The sequence below is a fragment of the Onychomys torridus genome, chromosome 15 (genome assembly GCF_903995425.1).
Source record: "Onychomys torridus chromosome 15, mOncTor1.1, whole genome shotgun sequence".
NCBI classification, from domain to species: domain Eukaryota; kingdom Metazoa; phylum Chordata; class Mammalia; order Rodentia; family Cricetidae; genus Onychomys; species Onychomys torridus.
Genome location: NC_050457.1, coordinates 36,167,015 through 36,184,062, shown reverse-complemented (window position 1 = coordinate 36,184,062; position 17,048 = coordinate 36,167,015). Strand labels below are relative to the sequence as shown.

At 39.8% G+C, this 17,048-nt stretch overlaps 1 protein-coding gene across 2 annotated transcripts in view; it reads right to left on the bottom strand.

The window, feature by feature from the left end:
- The window catches only part of Slc38a9 (solute carrier family 38 member 9), an 80,829-nt gene that overhangs the window by 15,755 nt on the left and 48,026 nt on the right, over nt 1-17,048 (bottom strand). For both annotated transcript variants that reach the window (XM_036207044.1, XM_036207045.1), the window contains 2 exons: nt 16,930-17,037; nt 7,761-7,867 (listed from right to left, as the gene is read on the bottom strand). In XM_036207044.1, the coding sequence (XP_036062937.1) occupies nt 7,761-7,867; nt 16,930-17,037 (215 nt within the window). The remainder of the gene's footprint in view (nt 1-7,760; nt 7,868-16,929; nt 17,038-17,048) is intronic.

Below are 17,048 nucleotides of genomic sequence, written 5' to 3'. Positions count from 1 at the left end.
CATAAGCATGAGCACTGGAGTTCAGATCTTCATAAGCCCACATCAATGCCAAATTGGCCTTGGAAGGCAGAGATGGGGTCCCCAGAGCAGTATGATTGGCAAGACTAGTCCAATCTGTGAGATCTGGGGTTGATTGAGAGATTCTGCTTCAGTGAAGAGGTAAGAACAATTGAAGATGATTCCAACTTCAACCTTGGGCTCCACATACACATACAATGTATAACACACACACACACACACACACACACACACACACACACACACACACACACGCGCGCACACACGGGGGGGGGGGGGGAGAGAGAGAGAGAGAGAGAGAGAGAGAGAGAGAGAGGGAGAGAGAGAATGGAGGGGAAAACAACTGTGTCAGAGAGGGAGAAGGGAAAGATTTCACTGATAGTCTTTAACTTACACCTGACTGTCTTACATTAGTCCAACCTCCTATAAAAACCTGTACCTAAGTGAAACTTCAGGACGAGAATGATTCCAAGGCTACGGTACCAGTGGCTCCCAACAAAACAGGGTTCCCTCCCTGCTCCCCTGTTCTCAGGGCATTTGCCAAGTGCAGCAATGCTTATGTTCTATTCACCATTAACTTTTATTCTTAAATTGTGTGTGTGTGCGTGTGCGTGTGCGTGTGTGTGTGTGTGTGTGTGTGTGTGTGTGTGTAAGAAGAGGGTGTTGGATTCTTTGGATCTAGAGGTACAAGCAGTTGTGAGCTGCCCAGTGTGGATGTTGGGAATTGAACTTGGATTTTTTACAAGAATAGTTCACACACTTAAAGGCTGAGTCATTGCTCCAGTTCCCCAAATTATCAATTATTTTAAAAAAAGTTCTTGAGTGGGAAGATGTCCCTTGACATTAAAAAACAGCCAAGTTTAATAGTTATTTTATCACAGACCTTATACTCCCAATACCTGGGACATAGCAGAAACTGGTAGGATAAAATACAGACATGACCTGGCAGCCAGCCTACCTGGCACACTGCATTTCTAAATAAGAAGCATGGCACACCGTGCCCCAGAAGTCAGAACACTGAATTCTGAAGGAGTGTTAGTAACTGGTAGCCGGCCTGTAGACAAACTACACTCGCCATGTCTCTTTTTATGTGTTTCTTCCCCATAGAGACCCTGGTGTTGAGAGCACTCACTATCCAATCCGAGGTAATGTGCTAAATAATCACAGGCTATAGGTTTCCACTATGTATGTAGTTGCTCACATTCAACAAAGCAGACACTGTTCCCTGTGACTGTCTCCAGAGTGGTTCTTCTCCATGCCCTTTACCCACCCGTGGGCATTGTGGTCTTGTCAGGGGATACCTGGTAATGATGGCAGGCACTTGATATAGATAAAATACACACATCTGTTAACGACTTCTAGATGCCAGCATCTGTGCTAAGCCCTGCGGGCCATTCCATCTGATCCTCATAAATCCTTATGATGTAGCTGCAGTCCATTTCTTTACAGCTGAGTTTAAGTCACAAAACTTTTACATGGTGAGTAGTTTGGTGAAGCCAATATTCCAACAAGATCTTTCTGGTGCCAAATTGTGTGCACTCAGCTACTATGATGAAAAGTTTACTAGTCTCCAGGTATTTAAACCATATTAATAGTGAAAAAAAAAAGAGGCAAAAATGAGTAACAAAGAATATAACACAAAAGCACAACTAGAGATACAAGAAAACAAACGCCTTCTAGAACAGCTCTGTTACACATACTCAGCACACACTGAGTACAGCTCAGACAGGAGATGTGTGTCTGTTTTCATATGGAACTACTGATGAACAGAAATGACACTTTCATTATAAAGCAGCTGAGGTTCAGCATGATTTGGGAATCATGCTGCCCACGAATAGCATGCATAAATTGGGGGCTTGCTATTTTTTGAAACCTATATCATCTTTGTACGAGACCTAAAATATAGCTTCCTAAAACCCCATCTCATGAAAAAGGGTAGGAAAAATTATGTTATGGAAAATTAGGGTGACAGAGTATGATGGTACCTATCTGTAACCTCAGCAATTGGGAGATAGAGAAAGAAGAATCAGGCGCTCAAAATGATCCTCAGCTATACAATGACTTTGAGGCCACCCTGGGCTACACTGAGACTTCTCTTAAAGGAGGTCGGGGGAGGAAAGGCTCTAAGCAAAGAGTATGTTTAAAAAGAGATAAAAGCACAGTATGAGGTGGTGATGCACCTATGTCAAGAATCCTGCACCCTACTCTGCTTCATTATTAGGGATGGCTGAAGACAGAGGAAGTAGAGACATGCAGAAGAACACCTCCGACTGAGGACGAGATTTACAGCAAGGTCAAAAGGAACACTTCTGTTTGTCACACACAGTTTATTTGTTCCATGTACTGTTCATAGAGCATTCACTAAGAAAACTGACAGACAATAACTGTACAGCTCTACCCCAAACTTTTACATAAAAACTTCTGATGTGTGGCCAAGGATCTACAGACTCAGACAAGAAAGAAGGAATGGCCAATGAGATAGAAGATAATGTTGAACCACTTTAGAAATCAAAGCTTGTAACAACTAAATCAAACAACAAAACTACACAGAAGGCTCTGCATGAGGTCTGACTCACCAAGAACTATCAGGAGGCGAACCCACACACCCACATAGACCATGCATTTGATAAGTTCATTTTCAACCCCCTGATGTTTTTCTGGTCAAGTATGCTTTAAAGAATAGAAATGATATACAGTTCAGACACACACACACACAGACACACACACACACACACACACACACACACACACACACAGTGATATCTAGTGACAAAAGTTCAGAAAGGAAAGTCAAACTTGGAAACCTGGACCAGTCAGCTGCTCAGGGCTTTAGGACCCTTCGCAAGCGCCTGGGATCCCTCCCAGGCATCAGGTCCTGCTTCGGGCACATTGGAGGGAATGACCCGGCATTCTAGTTTCAAATGTCTTCACAACTCTGCTATTTTATGACTTTAATCCTCCCAAATTTTGTGTCTCGCTATTAACTGGACACTTTTTTAGTGAAATTATTTAGTGGAAAGCTCTTATAAGATGTAATCATTAAGTAACTCAAATAGTATGGTATCCATCTAGCTTGATTTATGCCAATATAGAAGCTAGTTTGGGTATAAGCAACACATGATATGTTTACATCCATTTAGAGTGGTTAGGATGCTGCTGGCACATGGTACTTCATAAATGTTCATTTTCTTTGTGGCAACTAACATTTAAAATGAAGTACAACTGCTTTTATAGAAAAGTTAGAGCAGAGCCAGCAGGTAAAGGCTTTGTTGCCAAGCCTCACCACCTAAGCTCAATCCACAGCACCCATGTGACAGAAGCAGTGAAATGATTCCCCCAAGTTGTTTCTGACCTCTATGTATACATAGGACATTTGTATACACACAAAATAAACAGTTGCAGAAAACTAAAAATTAAAAAAACTTTAAAAGTTAGACTCACTTCATACTAGTCATAATTAAGACAATAAAAAGAAAAAATCCATTTAAGCACTGGCCTTTAAGTCTTTCTTTAAAAATTATTTTCTATAAATGACAAAAGCTGGAGACAGATTTTATTAGTGCACCTAACACATGTACTAGTTTTACAAGGCCCTCACTGACCAACTCAGCAGAAGGAGAAACTCATGGTGTCCAGCATTCTACTTTGCTCTGTGTATGTGCCGCTGGCTCTTAAACTCACGCCTCACACGTGCTAAGCAGGAGCTGAACCACTGACCTACATCTGCAGGCTCCTCACTGTGGTAACAAGATAGACAGAGGCCTCCTCAGCCCCGGGACAAGAAACCCATGTCTCTATCCAGTTCTCAGCTTCCCATGAAAAGGCTCACACCCTTCCAAATAAGCAGGCCTGATTGTCTAGAGAACCAATTCTCCTGGGGAATTTTGGGAGCTAAAGTTAAGCACTGGCAATCTCCACATGCAGTACAAATTACTGTGCAGCAGGAAGCTGTGACTATCAATTACAGAGACAGAAATTATGATAGTTATGTAAGCTTTGACAAGTTTTGTCAAAACATTAAACTGTATTTGCTACAAATGGAGAAGGAAATGAAAAAATATTAAAGTAGGTGCTTATTTAGTATTACAATAAAACAAAATCAGCAACAAGGGGCCTGGGAACGTAGCTTAGTGGTGTAGCACTTGCCCACATGCATAGGGCCCTAGGTTCAATACCCAGCATTGCAACAAATGAACAAATAAATAAATGAATGAGTCAGAAGCATTGAACATTAGATATTTTGTTTTTTAAACTTAATATTAGTTTGAACTACACTTCCCCCTTCCTGACCTGGTTTTTAAGTACAAGGTCTCCTGTAGCCTAGGCTGACCTGAAACTCACTATGTAGCTAAGGATGACCCTCCTGCCTCTACCTCCCCAGTGTTGGGTTGCAGATGTAAGATGCGAAGTTGAGCTAACACTTGCCTCCTTTTATTGAATGATTATGATATGTAGCAAGCATCTTTCCAAGACCTCAGTGACATGTCATTCTCCAGCTTTGCATGGCTTCTAACTTTTCACCTTTGGGCTTCCAATATGGTGAGGTTTCTCCAAGAGTTCTTTTAATGTGAAGCTTTCTGCAGTCACTCCTGCTGTGACATCTTTCTTTTTGTCTTGAAAACCGGTTTCCAAATTTGCTTTCCCTAAACGCCTCTCAAATGGAAAAGTGTCAACTTTTCTATAGTCAGCTATTTCTTTTACAACTCTATTTGTGTCTGAATGAAATTTCATTTTATCATTGCTGTTTTTGATTATTGCAATTCACCTTTTTCAGTTATCAACTTTATAAATTATCATGTTTGTTGCTGAGGGGGCAACACAATTATCAGTTCTGTAGACTGTGAATGACATGCAAGTGACCAAATGCTGGCTGATTTTGAAAGCAGTGATGTGATCTGTCACTAATCATGATGTATGCTTGTTATTTACACAGTGATTTGTGAACTGAGGACAGTAACTATTATTCTACACCAGGCTCATAATTCCAATCCTGGGCTAACTGAAATTTGAACCATATCGGGACTTGTAATTTGAACTACAGTAATTAAATTTGTGCATGTAGGAACCATGCAATGTGAGAATTGCCTACAATTTAACTCCTTATTAATCCTAGGATTCAGGAGGCAGATCACTGGGAGTTCAAGGCCAGCCTAGGCTGCATAATGAGACCTTGTTTTTTTTGTTTTTGTTTTGTTTTTTAAAAAGACTTTACTGGTAAACTACTTAAAAACAAAACAAAACAAAAAACAAAAACGTGGTTTTACATGGGCCCAGACTGGCCTGAAACTTACTATGTAGTGGTGGATGACCTTGAATTCCTGATCCTTCTGTCTAGCACTTGGGAAGTGGAGGAAGGTTAGGCTTTTGATTCCACAACTTTACTCTTATAATGTGGGTATTTATGGCTGTACATGTCCCTCTAAATATAGCTTTAGGGACAATTCAATAAATTTCGGTATTCTGAATGTTCATTTTTCAGTAACCTTCAATTTGTGTGTGTGTGTGTGTGTGTGTGTGTGTGTGTGTGTGTGTGTGTGTGTGACTTCTTCCTTGACTCACTGGTTATATAGGAAGATGTTGGCTAACTTTCATTTATTTGGAAATCCCCAATGTCAGTTGTTAGTTTGTACTTTTGCTCCTTTATGGCTAGAGAACATACTTGACATAATTCTCTTTTGCATTTATTAACACTTGTTTTGTGACTTAGCATGGACCCTATCTTGTAGGTGTTCCTGTGCATTGAAAGGAATATACGCTCTGATACTGAGAGGACTTTTACAAAGGTCAGTTAGGTCAAGTAGGTTCATGGCATTTCTCATGCTTCTTACACTTGTAGTTTTTGTCTATTTGTTCTACCAGTTATTGAGGAGAAGGAAAGAAAATTTCCAAGTATAATTGTGGGTTTGTCTACTTTCAGTTTGTTGGTACTTCATATATTTAATTTTTTTTGTTAAAGATTTTATTTATTTATTAAGTTTCAGTGTTCTGCCTGCATGTATTCCTGCAAGCCAGAAAAGGGCATCAGTTCTAATTACAGATGGTTGTGAGCCACCATGTGGTTGCTGGGAATTGAACTCAGGACCTCTGGAAGAACAGTCAGTGCTCTTAACCTCTGAGCCATCTCTCCAGCCCCATATATTTAATTTTTAATTACATTTTACACACACACACCACAGTGTACTAAGGTCAGAAGACAACTTTCCAAGGTCAGTTCTCTCTTTCACTATGTGGATCCCAAAGATTGAACTCAGGTAGTCAGGCTTGGCAGCAAGCACCTTTATCTACTGTGCCATCCTGCAGGCCCACTTCACTTTTAAAGTTTTAAAGTTTTATCACTGGGTGAATATGGACTCAGGATTATTATATTCTCTTTTTTTTTTCTCTCTCTCTCTTCCTTCCTTCCTTCCTTCCTTCCTTCCTTTCCTTCTTTCCTTTCTCTCTCTCTCTCTTCTTTCCTTCCTTCCTTCTTTCTTTCTAAGTGAGAATGATTGTGTTTCAATGAATAATTTCTGTATAACCTGATATTAAAGCAGAGTAAACAGAAAACACAGCACTTCCTTTGCAATGCATGATGACTTGCTTAGAGACTCACTCACAAGTAAGCTTATGAAAACTAGCAGTCTTAACATGGAAAGTTAAAAAAAAAAGAACACAAATGAAGAACATTATGATCTAACAGTATCAACTAGACAGTACTTTATTTGTAATATTATATTATGAGTAACTAAGAATAAATTGACTGTTAACTAATACTTTTATAGTTTTAGTAAATGGCCAAATCTAATTGAAACACAGTATGCACTTATTCTCATTAGGGCATTTACTCAAATGTAGATTTCATATATGTCACATGGTACTTCCAAGCGAATTAGTCCATGAGATCACAATATAATCATTCCTCTTTGACTCTGGTATTATCATTTGTGCTGCTAGTAACACAGGTGTTCTACACTCTTATAGTATTCTTAACGTTTCTTTACTTTTCTTTTCTTTTTTTTTTTTGGTTTTTCGAGACAGGGTCTCTCTGTGTAGCTTTGCGCCTTTTTCCTGGAACTCACTTGGTAGACCAGGCTGGCCTCGAACTCACAGAGATCCAATGGGCTCTGCCTCCCGAGTGCTGGGATTACAGGCGTGCACCACCACGGCCTGGCTTAACGTTTCTTAAAGATATCATATAATTAATTTTATTTTTTATCAAATTTGACAATTTTTCATTGTAGTTCTTAGACCATTTATATTTAGTGTAATTATCAGTGTAACTGGGTTTAAATTTACTAGCTTGCCATTTAGTTTCTTTTTCACATCTATTTTTTTGTTCTCCTTTTCTTGTCTTCTTATTCTCTTTTTTATTACTATTGGAATGTTATTAGCTATACCTCTTTATTTTTTTAGTAGATTCTCTACAGAATCTGGTCTATGGGTCAAATCTGACCCACTGTCTGTTTCTGAAATAAAGTTTTATTGAAACATAGACACCACCCATTTGTTTATCCATTGTCTGTAGCTGTTTTCACGTCACAACAGCAGGATTGGGTAGCTGTATCAAGAACATGTTGCCTGCAAAGCCTAAAATATTACTATCTACAAGTTTCATATGCTTGACCACTGATCTATAATTTAAGCTTATAAATTAAGCTGTAGAAACAAGTTGCATAATTTTACTCAGAATATAAAGTGCCTCAAACATTGATTAAGTTTATTCTTAGGAAATACCAAGGTCAGTTTCTCTGTTAACTACTCACGTTATTTTCTTGGTTCTTGTTGTTTTTCAAGAGTGTGATAATACAATTGTGAATAAAGAAAGCAAGAGTAAGCACTCCAGTCAGCTGTGGAAACTCAAATCTTATCTCTAGGAGAAAAAGAGACAAAACCAAAAATGTTAAAATTATGAGGAGAAAATGAGCACTAGCATCCATTAAAATCAGTCCCTTTATATTATTATTATTATTATTATTATTGCCTCAGGGAATAAGAATATTCAAGTGTTTACAAAAGTCCCTCAAGGTGAGCATTATACTTGGTCAAAGCACTTAGAAGAGGAAGAAAAGGAGTAAAGGAATGTGTGTTCTGTGCCTTTCTCTCAGTTATCCCTAGCTGAGATCCCACAACTAGAAATAATTCAGGGTCTGTCTAGAACTACAATCTTCCACTCTTCTATACCTGAATTTGTCTGAAAAGTTCCTCTAGAAAAGGCATCACAGAGGGGAAAATGGCTTCTTGGGTGAAATTGCATTGCATAAAAATATTACTGGTTAAACTGAGATATAGTTTGCAGTGGGAGACAGTATTTAAAACCAGGACAAATGTTTGGGTGAAGCAGCAAGTCAAGCATGATTTGCTTTTGTTTTTTAAAACGCACATAAGCCCCTGTAGATTATGCACTCGAGAAAAGAAAGATTTATGACAGAATCACAGTGGTTATCCCTAGTTGACAGGATTTATTTTAAATTAACCGCTTAATTTTCCACAATAAATACAGTTATTTAAAGATAATATTCTATAGCCAATGTTTGGAGGCAGGTAATAAGTAAGTGAAAAATTAGCCAATGTGGAATCAGACTACAACTGACTTGGCAATATTGGTAGGTCTAAGCAAAGCATGTGGCAAAGTAGAGAGCCATCTCAGGGACAGCTTGGTGTAAAGAGCAGAACTGTAGAAAGGGTCTACTGGCTTTCTGCTATACTGTTTTAGGAAAGGGAGTGTGATCCACTAAGAGTCAGTCAACCAGCAGCTCTGAACAAAAGTAGAGGCTAGGCCAATGAAAGTCCATTGTTCCGCTTCCTGCCCGCCCTTTTTTGTTTGCTTCCCTCCCTGTCTCAGCCTCCTGAGTTCACCACTCAGGTTACAGGCATGCATTCCCAAGCCTGCCTGGCTTACTCTGCTAGCATACTTCCTGTCCATCAGCTCTCGTCCATATTTTTATCTGTGAATGCAATTCACCATATAGGCAAATTCTTCCTTTGTTGGTTTTTAAAAATCTTCTTTTAGTAATCTTTCTAAAATACCTCTTAATAAACTGAGATCACTTCTAGTTAACAACAGCATTACACATGCATGATGGCAAAAGCGCTATTTTTGAAAATGATGACAAAATCATGTGCAGATGGATTTACTTGCTGATATTTTTAACAGAGGAGTAACTGACAAACTCTTTAGCTGGAATCCAAAGTAAAGCAGCTAAATAGGAAGAAAAAAAACCACCAATCATAGTGGTTCATGCTTGTAATCTTAGCACTTGGGAGTCTGGGGCCAGTCTGGGCTATTTAGTAAATTCCAGATTAGCCTGAGCTAATGGAAGATCCTGTCTCAAAAGGCTGCCCTGCCCCATCAATATCTTTCTTATATAATAACTGGTTAGAAGCCGTAAGAAAAAAAAATTAAATGATTCCATTCACATTAGCAAAACAGACATTAATTTGGCCTCTGAGTACTTTCATTTCTACATGCCATATATTAAAGTACTCTGACACATTACCGTGGAAGTACAACACTCAGATCTTCCTTTAAGTGAGAACCTAAGCAAGGCGACTGTTAGCTGATGATTTCTCACTGCAGCCCTCTGCTCTCTGCTGCCCTGATCCTACACTAGCCATTTTCCCACCCTACCAGCTACTAGCCAACCCTGAGCTTGCAGTGTATTAGAGTGTGGGCACATTTGTGTATCTCTAGACTATTCCAGAGGCAATATTTGCATTGAGGGTCCCAGTAGCTGGCCAGAACTTTCTTGTTTACTTCTGTTAAATCCATTTCCTTTTCTTCCTACATATCTCAACCAGGCTTAGTCTTGTTCCTAATCCCTTATTTCTTGCTCTTCTAACCCTCTTTCGGTACCTGCTTCCCAGAGAACTGAAATGGATCCAGTTGGTGTTGAAAGTGCTCTGAGAAACTGAGATTAGAGCCCTCGATCACTTACTACCAAGCTTTCAGTTACCATCTGTGCTGTGTTCATGTTAGATCCAAATGTTCTTTTTTGTTTTGAGATGGGATCTCATGTAGCCCAGACTGTCCTCAAACCCACTATGGACTTGAGAATGACCCTGAACTTCATAATCCTCCTGTATCTACTACCTCTTTGGGATTAGAGGCCTGTGCCACCATATTTCATTTTATACAGTGCCGAGGATCAAATCCAAGCTCTCTTGCATACCAGGCGAGCACTGGATAAACAGTGGCCCCTGAGCCCCAAAGGTTCTGACAGTGTTCCACTGTTGATTGAGAGTGACTAAAAGGAGGGAAGAGCACCCCTGACCTCATCATTTTTTGGGTAGCATTTCACCATGGCATTTTCAAACAGAGAACTATGGGGCTATTCTTCCTTCGCCCTACTGGTCTTCTGAAGACATAAAAGCCAATCTTGGAAGCGTGGGAGGAGGAAGAGGGAGTCATAACTGGCCTTTAGAGTTATATTTAGCTTAAAAGAGAAGGCTTTTCAGTCCAGTTCTTGCTTTTTAGTGCTTCCTACCATTTTCTCAACAAGCATTCTTTTAATTGAGCCATTCAAATTCTCATAATTTCCTAAACGAGTCATGTTACTTCAGGCCTTCACTGTGCATGGCATACCTCTGAGAATTCTCCAGTTCTCATTTAGAGATCTCTTTTCAGCCTTTAATAGATTCCTCTGAGATCACTTCTCTGCCTCCTCTTGTATATGCAATCCCTCTGTACTCCAGTGTCCCTTGTGTACCTCTTTATTTTATAGTTGTTACTCCATCAATTGTCTTACTGCTCATCTGGAGTCTCTTGGAGGGCAGTGGGTCATGTTTTATGCAACACTGTGTGGCATGTAGCAGGAACACTATTGTCAGAACTGAAGGACTCTCAGCCATGGATACAAACAAAATTCTACTTAAAACTGTTTTTAGAGTTGAGATGATTAATTTTCACTCTTATTACACACACACACACACACACACACACACACACACACACACACACACTGAGGAATATTCCCAATATGCCTTTTCAAAGAATATAACATTCATGCCATGATTATTCCATTGTAATTAAAGAAGACAAATAAATTCACAAAGAATTTTAAGGAGTCCTAAACATCTGATCATTTTCAAACTACTTAATTTTTTTCTTTTGAAAATGTGTATCAGAAGAGGATTTAAGCTAGTTCTGGGATGAGCTTGTGGTGCCTGCTTGGCATATACAAGGCCCTAAGATTGATTTCCAACACTAGGAAGTAGTGGAGCTAGGGAGAAGAGAGTTTCAGTACATGTATCTAATAAAGTAGTACTCATATCCAGAATATACAAAGAAATAAAAGTTAAAACACGAAAAATAGAAAACTACTCAGAGAAGTACTTTACTAGAGAGCAGATCCATGTCTAGGAGCATATGAAAAAGTGAAACCTTGCTGGGTATGACACATGCCTGTAATCCCAGCGCTAGGGAGGCTAAGGCAAGAAGATGACCAGGAGTCCGAGTCTGTCTGGGTTACATGGAGAAACCTCACTTAAACAATCAGACAGGTGCCAGTTTCATTAGCCATCAGAGAAATGCAAATAAGACCCACAATCTAGCAAACACAGATGCATCAGAAAAGCCAGTTGAGAAGAAAAGTCAAGTGCTGGTGAGGAGCTGCAGAGCTACAATCCATAAACAACGTCGGGGGATGGAGTGCACATGCCCACTGTGAAAAGCTGTCCCACGTCTCTTAAGCAGAACACAGCGTATTCTTTGACCGAGGTTTGTACCCAAGAGAAGGCAGCCATACGTTCACCAAGATATATGAGCATGAAGAGTACTGAAAAATGAAACTAATAGCAAAAAATTAGAGACTACTCAAATCTTCATAAATAGCAAAAGATAAGACAGACTGTGGCAGCTATACAATGCAGTGATAATGACGATGACCTATAACACTGCCAACATGGGTCAATCTCACAGTGTAATGCTAACTGAAAAAAGCCAGACCTCAAAGAATATACACTATATATACAGTACACATTACATTTATGTGGTGATAAAAAAGCACACAAAATCAATCTTTGGTGTGTCATTCTTACAGGGAGGCAGTGACTGCTGGGGAGAATGAGAAGATCTAGTAATTGGGGTTTTGATCTGGATGCTGGCTAGATGATAGATGCAGTCTGCGGAAATTAAACTTACACATTCTTGCAGATGAATAGTCTACTACAATATTAAAGCTCCTAAACAAACAAATAAAAATCAAAGAGTAGAGCATACACTTGAAAGTAAAATAGGGGCTCTATTTTATTTAGAGATACTATTAGGTATCAGGGTGTGGTAAAAATGCAGTCTGCTAGCTGGGCGTTGGTGGCGAACTCCTTTAATCCCAGCACTCGGGAGGCAGAGCCAGGTGGATCTCTGTGAGTTCGAGGCCAGCCTGGTCTACCAAGTGAGTTCCAGGAAAGCTACACAGAGAAACCCTGTCTCAAAAAACAAAACAAAACAAACAAAAAATGCAGTCTGCTTTCAACATAACTATTCAAAATACTTGAGCAGGAAAAATTTTTTCATGTTCTTATTATATTGGAACAGAATAATGTTATGAAAATAGCAAACCGGGGGCTTGGGTCAGGGAGGCTCAGTCAGTAAAGCACTTTATGTAATCATGAAGCCTTCAGTTTAGATTTCCAGCAACACGCTTAAAAAAACCAAAAACCAACCCAACAACAAAATTATTGGGTGTTTTAGTGCACATGTAATTTCAGCACTAGAGAATTGAAGGCAGGAAGATCCTCAGGTCTACCTAGACAGCCAGCCTAGTCAAATCCAGTTCACAAGCTCCTGCCTGGTTCATTTGAGACCTTGTCTCAAGAAAGAGTTGGAGGTTAATTGAGGAAAACACCTGATGTCATCTTTGGCCTTTGTGTGGCATACACAACAGACATCACACACACACACACACACACACACACACACACACCACAGTAAACTAGTATCTAGAGTCTCTGTGAAGTCAGTTTCAAAGAATTGTGAGGGCTTTTTTTTCTTTCTTTCTTTCTTTTTTTTTTTTTTTTTGAGATAGGTCTCTGTGGTGGTTTGAAAGAAAATGGCCCAAAGAGAGTGGCATTTTTAGGATGTGTGGCTTTGTTAGAGTAGGTGTGGCTTTGTTGGAGGAAGTGTGTTACTGTGGGGGAGGGCTTTGAGGTCTACTAGGCTCAAGTCACCTGACATGACAATAATGGACTAAATCTCTGAACTGTAAGCCAGCCCCAATTAAGTGTTTTCCTTTATAAAAATTGCCATGGTCATGGTGTCTCTTCTCCGCAATAGAAACCCTAACTAAGACAGTCTCACTATGTAGCCCAGGCTGACCTCTAAATTATGACAATCCCTCTGGCTCAAGTCCTAGGGTTACAGGTACGAGTCACTATACCTAGCTCAGAAATGTCATCTTAATTGCAATTTCAGGTCTACTAATAGTGCATGCCAAGCGTGAAGAAAGAACTAGATTTGGTCCTCAGCACCGAATAAGCCAGCTGTTGGTGCATGCTTATAATATAAACATGGGCATCAGAAGTGCTAAATAATCATACTTTGAATTTGGATTGGAAAGATCAATTTTTTATTTTTATGATTATGACTGAATTCATAGTAGGCCAAGGACTGCATTGTGATTCATTTCCTTTTATATAAAAACTCTTTTCATTGACCTGTTTTTCTGGAGGAAATAAATAACTTCCTTTTTTAGTCCCTTAATTATCTAGTTAATACTAGTTCCTCCTCAAACTTTAGTCAAGAATTATAAACTCTCTCCTCTCAATCTATACAACATATCAAAAAATTTTTGCACTTTTTTCTTTGAAAAGCTCCACCTAGGCTACCTGTCTACCTCTCATAGTTTGCTCTGGCTTCCCATTCGGCTGCCCCACTGTTTCCGAGTTGGGCTTTCATGTCTCTCTTTACTCTTATTTTAATGGGATTTAGGAGGAAGTAAAATAAACATATTTACTTATTCAGTAATTATTTCTTTAAATCTTTACTTGGTGTGTGTGTGTGTGTGTGTGTGTGTGTGTGTGTGTGTGTGTGTGTGTGTGTTTAAATGTGCATGTCACAGTATGAGTGTGGTGGTCAGAAATGGGTCTTGGGGATTGAACTCAGGTCCTCAGGCTTGGCAGCAGGTGCCTTTACCTGTTGGGCTATCTCACTGACCCTCACCACTTATTTTTTACTAGCACCCAGTGTGTGCCAGCAAGTACTATAGGATTTGGGGACACAGCAGTAATACAGAACTTTAAAGAACATATATGATACTCCAGTTAAAGGAGACAGATACATAAGTAGAAAATGAATTTTTGGTATCTGAATTCAAGAACCCCAAACATTTAGAAGTCTTTCCAGATAAATCCCTTTTACTGTAGCTTTTGCTACTTTGGGAAGCTCAGGAGCCAAATGGATTAGGATAATTTGGGGCCCCCAAGACTCCAACTCATTAGAATCAGGAATTACTAACATATCACAGGTGCTTGCTCTAAGGTTGGTCCTGAAAAGAGCTTTAAGGAAAAGCGCCAAGAAGCCTGGGGCTGAGTAGGTAGTCTGAGAAGATCCTGCATGACGATACCGAGCGTCTGTGCATCCGAGAGAACAGGGCATCTCATACACAGGGGACAGTGAATGGCAAGACAGGAGCATGCCGGCATTTTCATACAACAGCAAAGTATTAATTTTTAGTTTACTATCACTAGTAGAAACTTTCCTCACTAACGCTTAATAACGCACACAGACGTAATATTAAAAACTATCCTGGTCTATTTTTGCCAATCCGTGGGAGAATTCGATACAACCGTTTTCATTAGTACTTTTTATTTGTCTTTTTAGAGACAGGGTCTCTCATGTTGTATTTCTTCTGAAATGGGGATCCGGATGCCTCAGCCTCCCTAGTGCTGGGATTAAAGGTATGCACCACCAGACAATCTTGGAAAGAAACACACCCTTTCAAGGCCCAGTTCTTTGGAAAATCAAAACGAATAAAGTCAAATGTTCTGAAAAAAAAAAAAGTAGCCATGGCAACATAATCAACAATTTTCAGTGGCTACCTATTCAGTACAGCTTGAGAATCTAGGAAGGTTATAACAAGGAAAGAGGGAGAGAAATCGCTCCCATTAGGAATAGCAGGAAGACCAAACACTGAATAGTGACTTGAAATTCTAGACTGCTTGGTGACGGAAGAAAAGAAAGAAAGCAGTCTTTCTAAAGCAAGAGTGGAATCGAGCATTATTTTCTCGTGATTAGTTTTCAAGATCTTTTTGTAAGTTTTATTCCCCTGAGGGAACCTTTGTACTGTCAACTTTTTGGTACTTTGTGTTTTCTGCGGGCACTGGTCACACACTGGGGCATTTTCCGACTCTAGATCTTCTTCCTTAGTGAAGAGGCTGAAACTTCCCCCGAGACACTTTGCCCCCATCAGATCCTTTCTTGGGGATGGGCAGAGACAGGTCACAGAAAACCTCTGAGGTGGTGGAGCTTGGCCTGGCACAGGCCTGGCACTTGAGGCAGATTTTCAACTGTCCCACAGATAGGTCCACAGTCTTGCTGTCTTCTCGCTCCAGATAGCGCTTCCACATTAAGTTGGCTCTGTCATCATCATTTAATTCAGATTCTTCATGCAGAACCCCTCCTTGGAGAGGTGGAGCGGGAACTGGACCACTGGCTAGGACTGGAGGTGCCCGGCGGCCTTGTCGTTAATTTCCAGGTGCGACCACTCCACCAGGAGCTTTAGGACCTTTCAGACGACATATTTATTGAAGACAGCCTGGAACTGAGGAGGATTCACAGCTTCACGGGAGTCAGGGTGCGAGAGGCACCCACATCTGCAAAGCTCCTGGGCTCAGCCTCTCCGGGCGTCTCTTGCTGGAAGTTCCTTCGAAGACAAAGTTTCGAAGAGGCCTGTGCTGCTCAAACACTGTAGCACCGTGTTCAGGAAACAAGTATTTTCCAGATTTCGGAGGCCAACACGCTAACAGCCACTTTTTAATCTGTCTTCTTATTTAGCACGATTCATTCATTTATTTGTTGTTTTATTGGTACCTTTTTTTCAACATAATTTGGGTGAAACTAAATTGCCACATTATAATCAGGAGGAGAAATAAGACAGGTGCAAAAACCCATTTAATAGTAATAATCTTAACCTGAAAAACCAATAAAGTTACAGAAAAACCTATAAGGGGAACAAGAATTTTTTTCTCTTTCTCTCTCTCTCTCTTTTTTTTTTTTTTTTTTTTTTTTTTTGAGACAGGATCTGGCCTGGAACTCACAGCAATCCTACCCAAGTACCAGGGTTGAAAGCATGTACCACCACACCCAGCCAGGAACAATGATTTAAATGAGCAGTATTATCAACATGCGCAACAATGTTCTAAGTCTCTGACACTCTAAGCATATGTTCCTTAGAAAAGTCCAGAGAATACGTTTTTTTGTTTTTAAACCGTGAGGGTTTTTTTTTTTTTTTTTTTTTTTTAATTTATTATGTATACAGAAGAGGGCGCCAGATCTCATTACAGATGGTTATGAGCCACCATGTGGTTGCTGGGAATTGAACTTAGGACCTCTGGAAGAGTAAGTAGTCAATGCTCTTAACCTCTGAGCTATCTCTCCAGCCCCCGAGAATAAGTTTTTGATTTTTCAAGTGCATTATAAATCAAGTGTCAAGTCGTAAATGATAGAGCCCTGGTTATCCATAGTTGCTAGAAATACCAACTACAGTCCTGTTTTGTTTTATTTAATTATTTTGTCTTTCTGAGGCAGTATCTCACTCTACGGCCCAGGCTGGCCTAGAACTCAAGGCAGCTCTTCTGTCTCGGTCTCCCACATGCTGGAATTGGCAGGTGAAAGCTACCACATTAACCTTGTTTTACTTGTTTTAGACTGACATTTCATAGTAGTTAACTTAAAACACATTATTGTTATTTAGTTATTTCTTATTTTGACCAACTCACCTGGTACAAAAAATTCTGTTGGCACAAACCAGTGAAATTCCAGATGGAATCCTAAGCGAATAGCCTTCAAGGTAACAAGGAAAATCAGATAGAGGACGGACACTGTACCTGTACGGGAC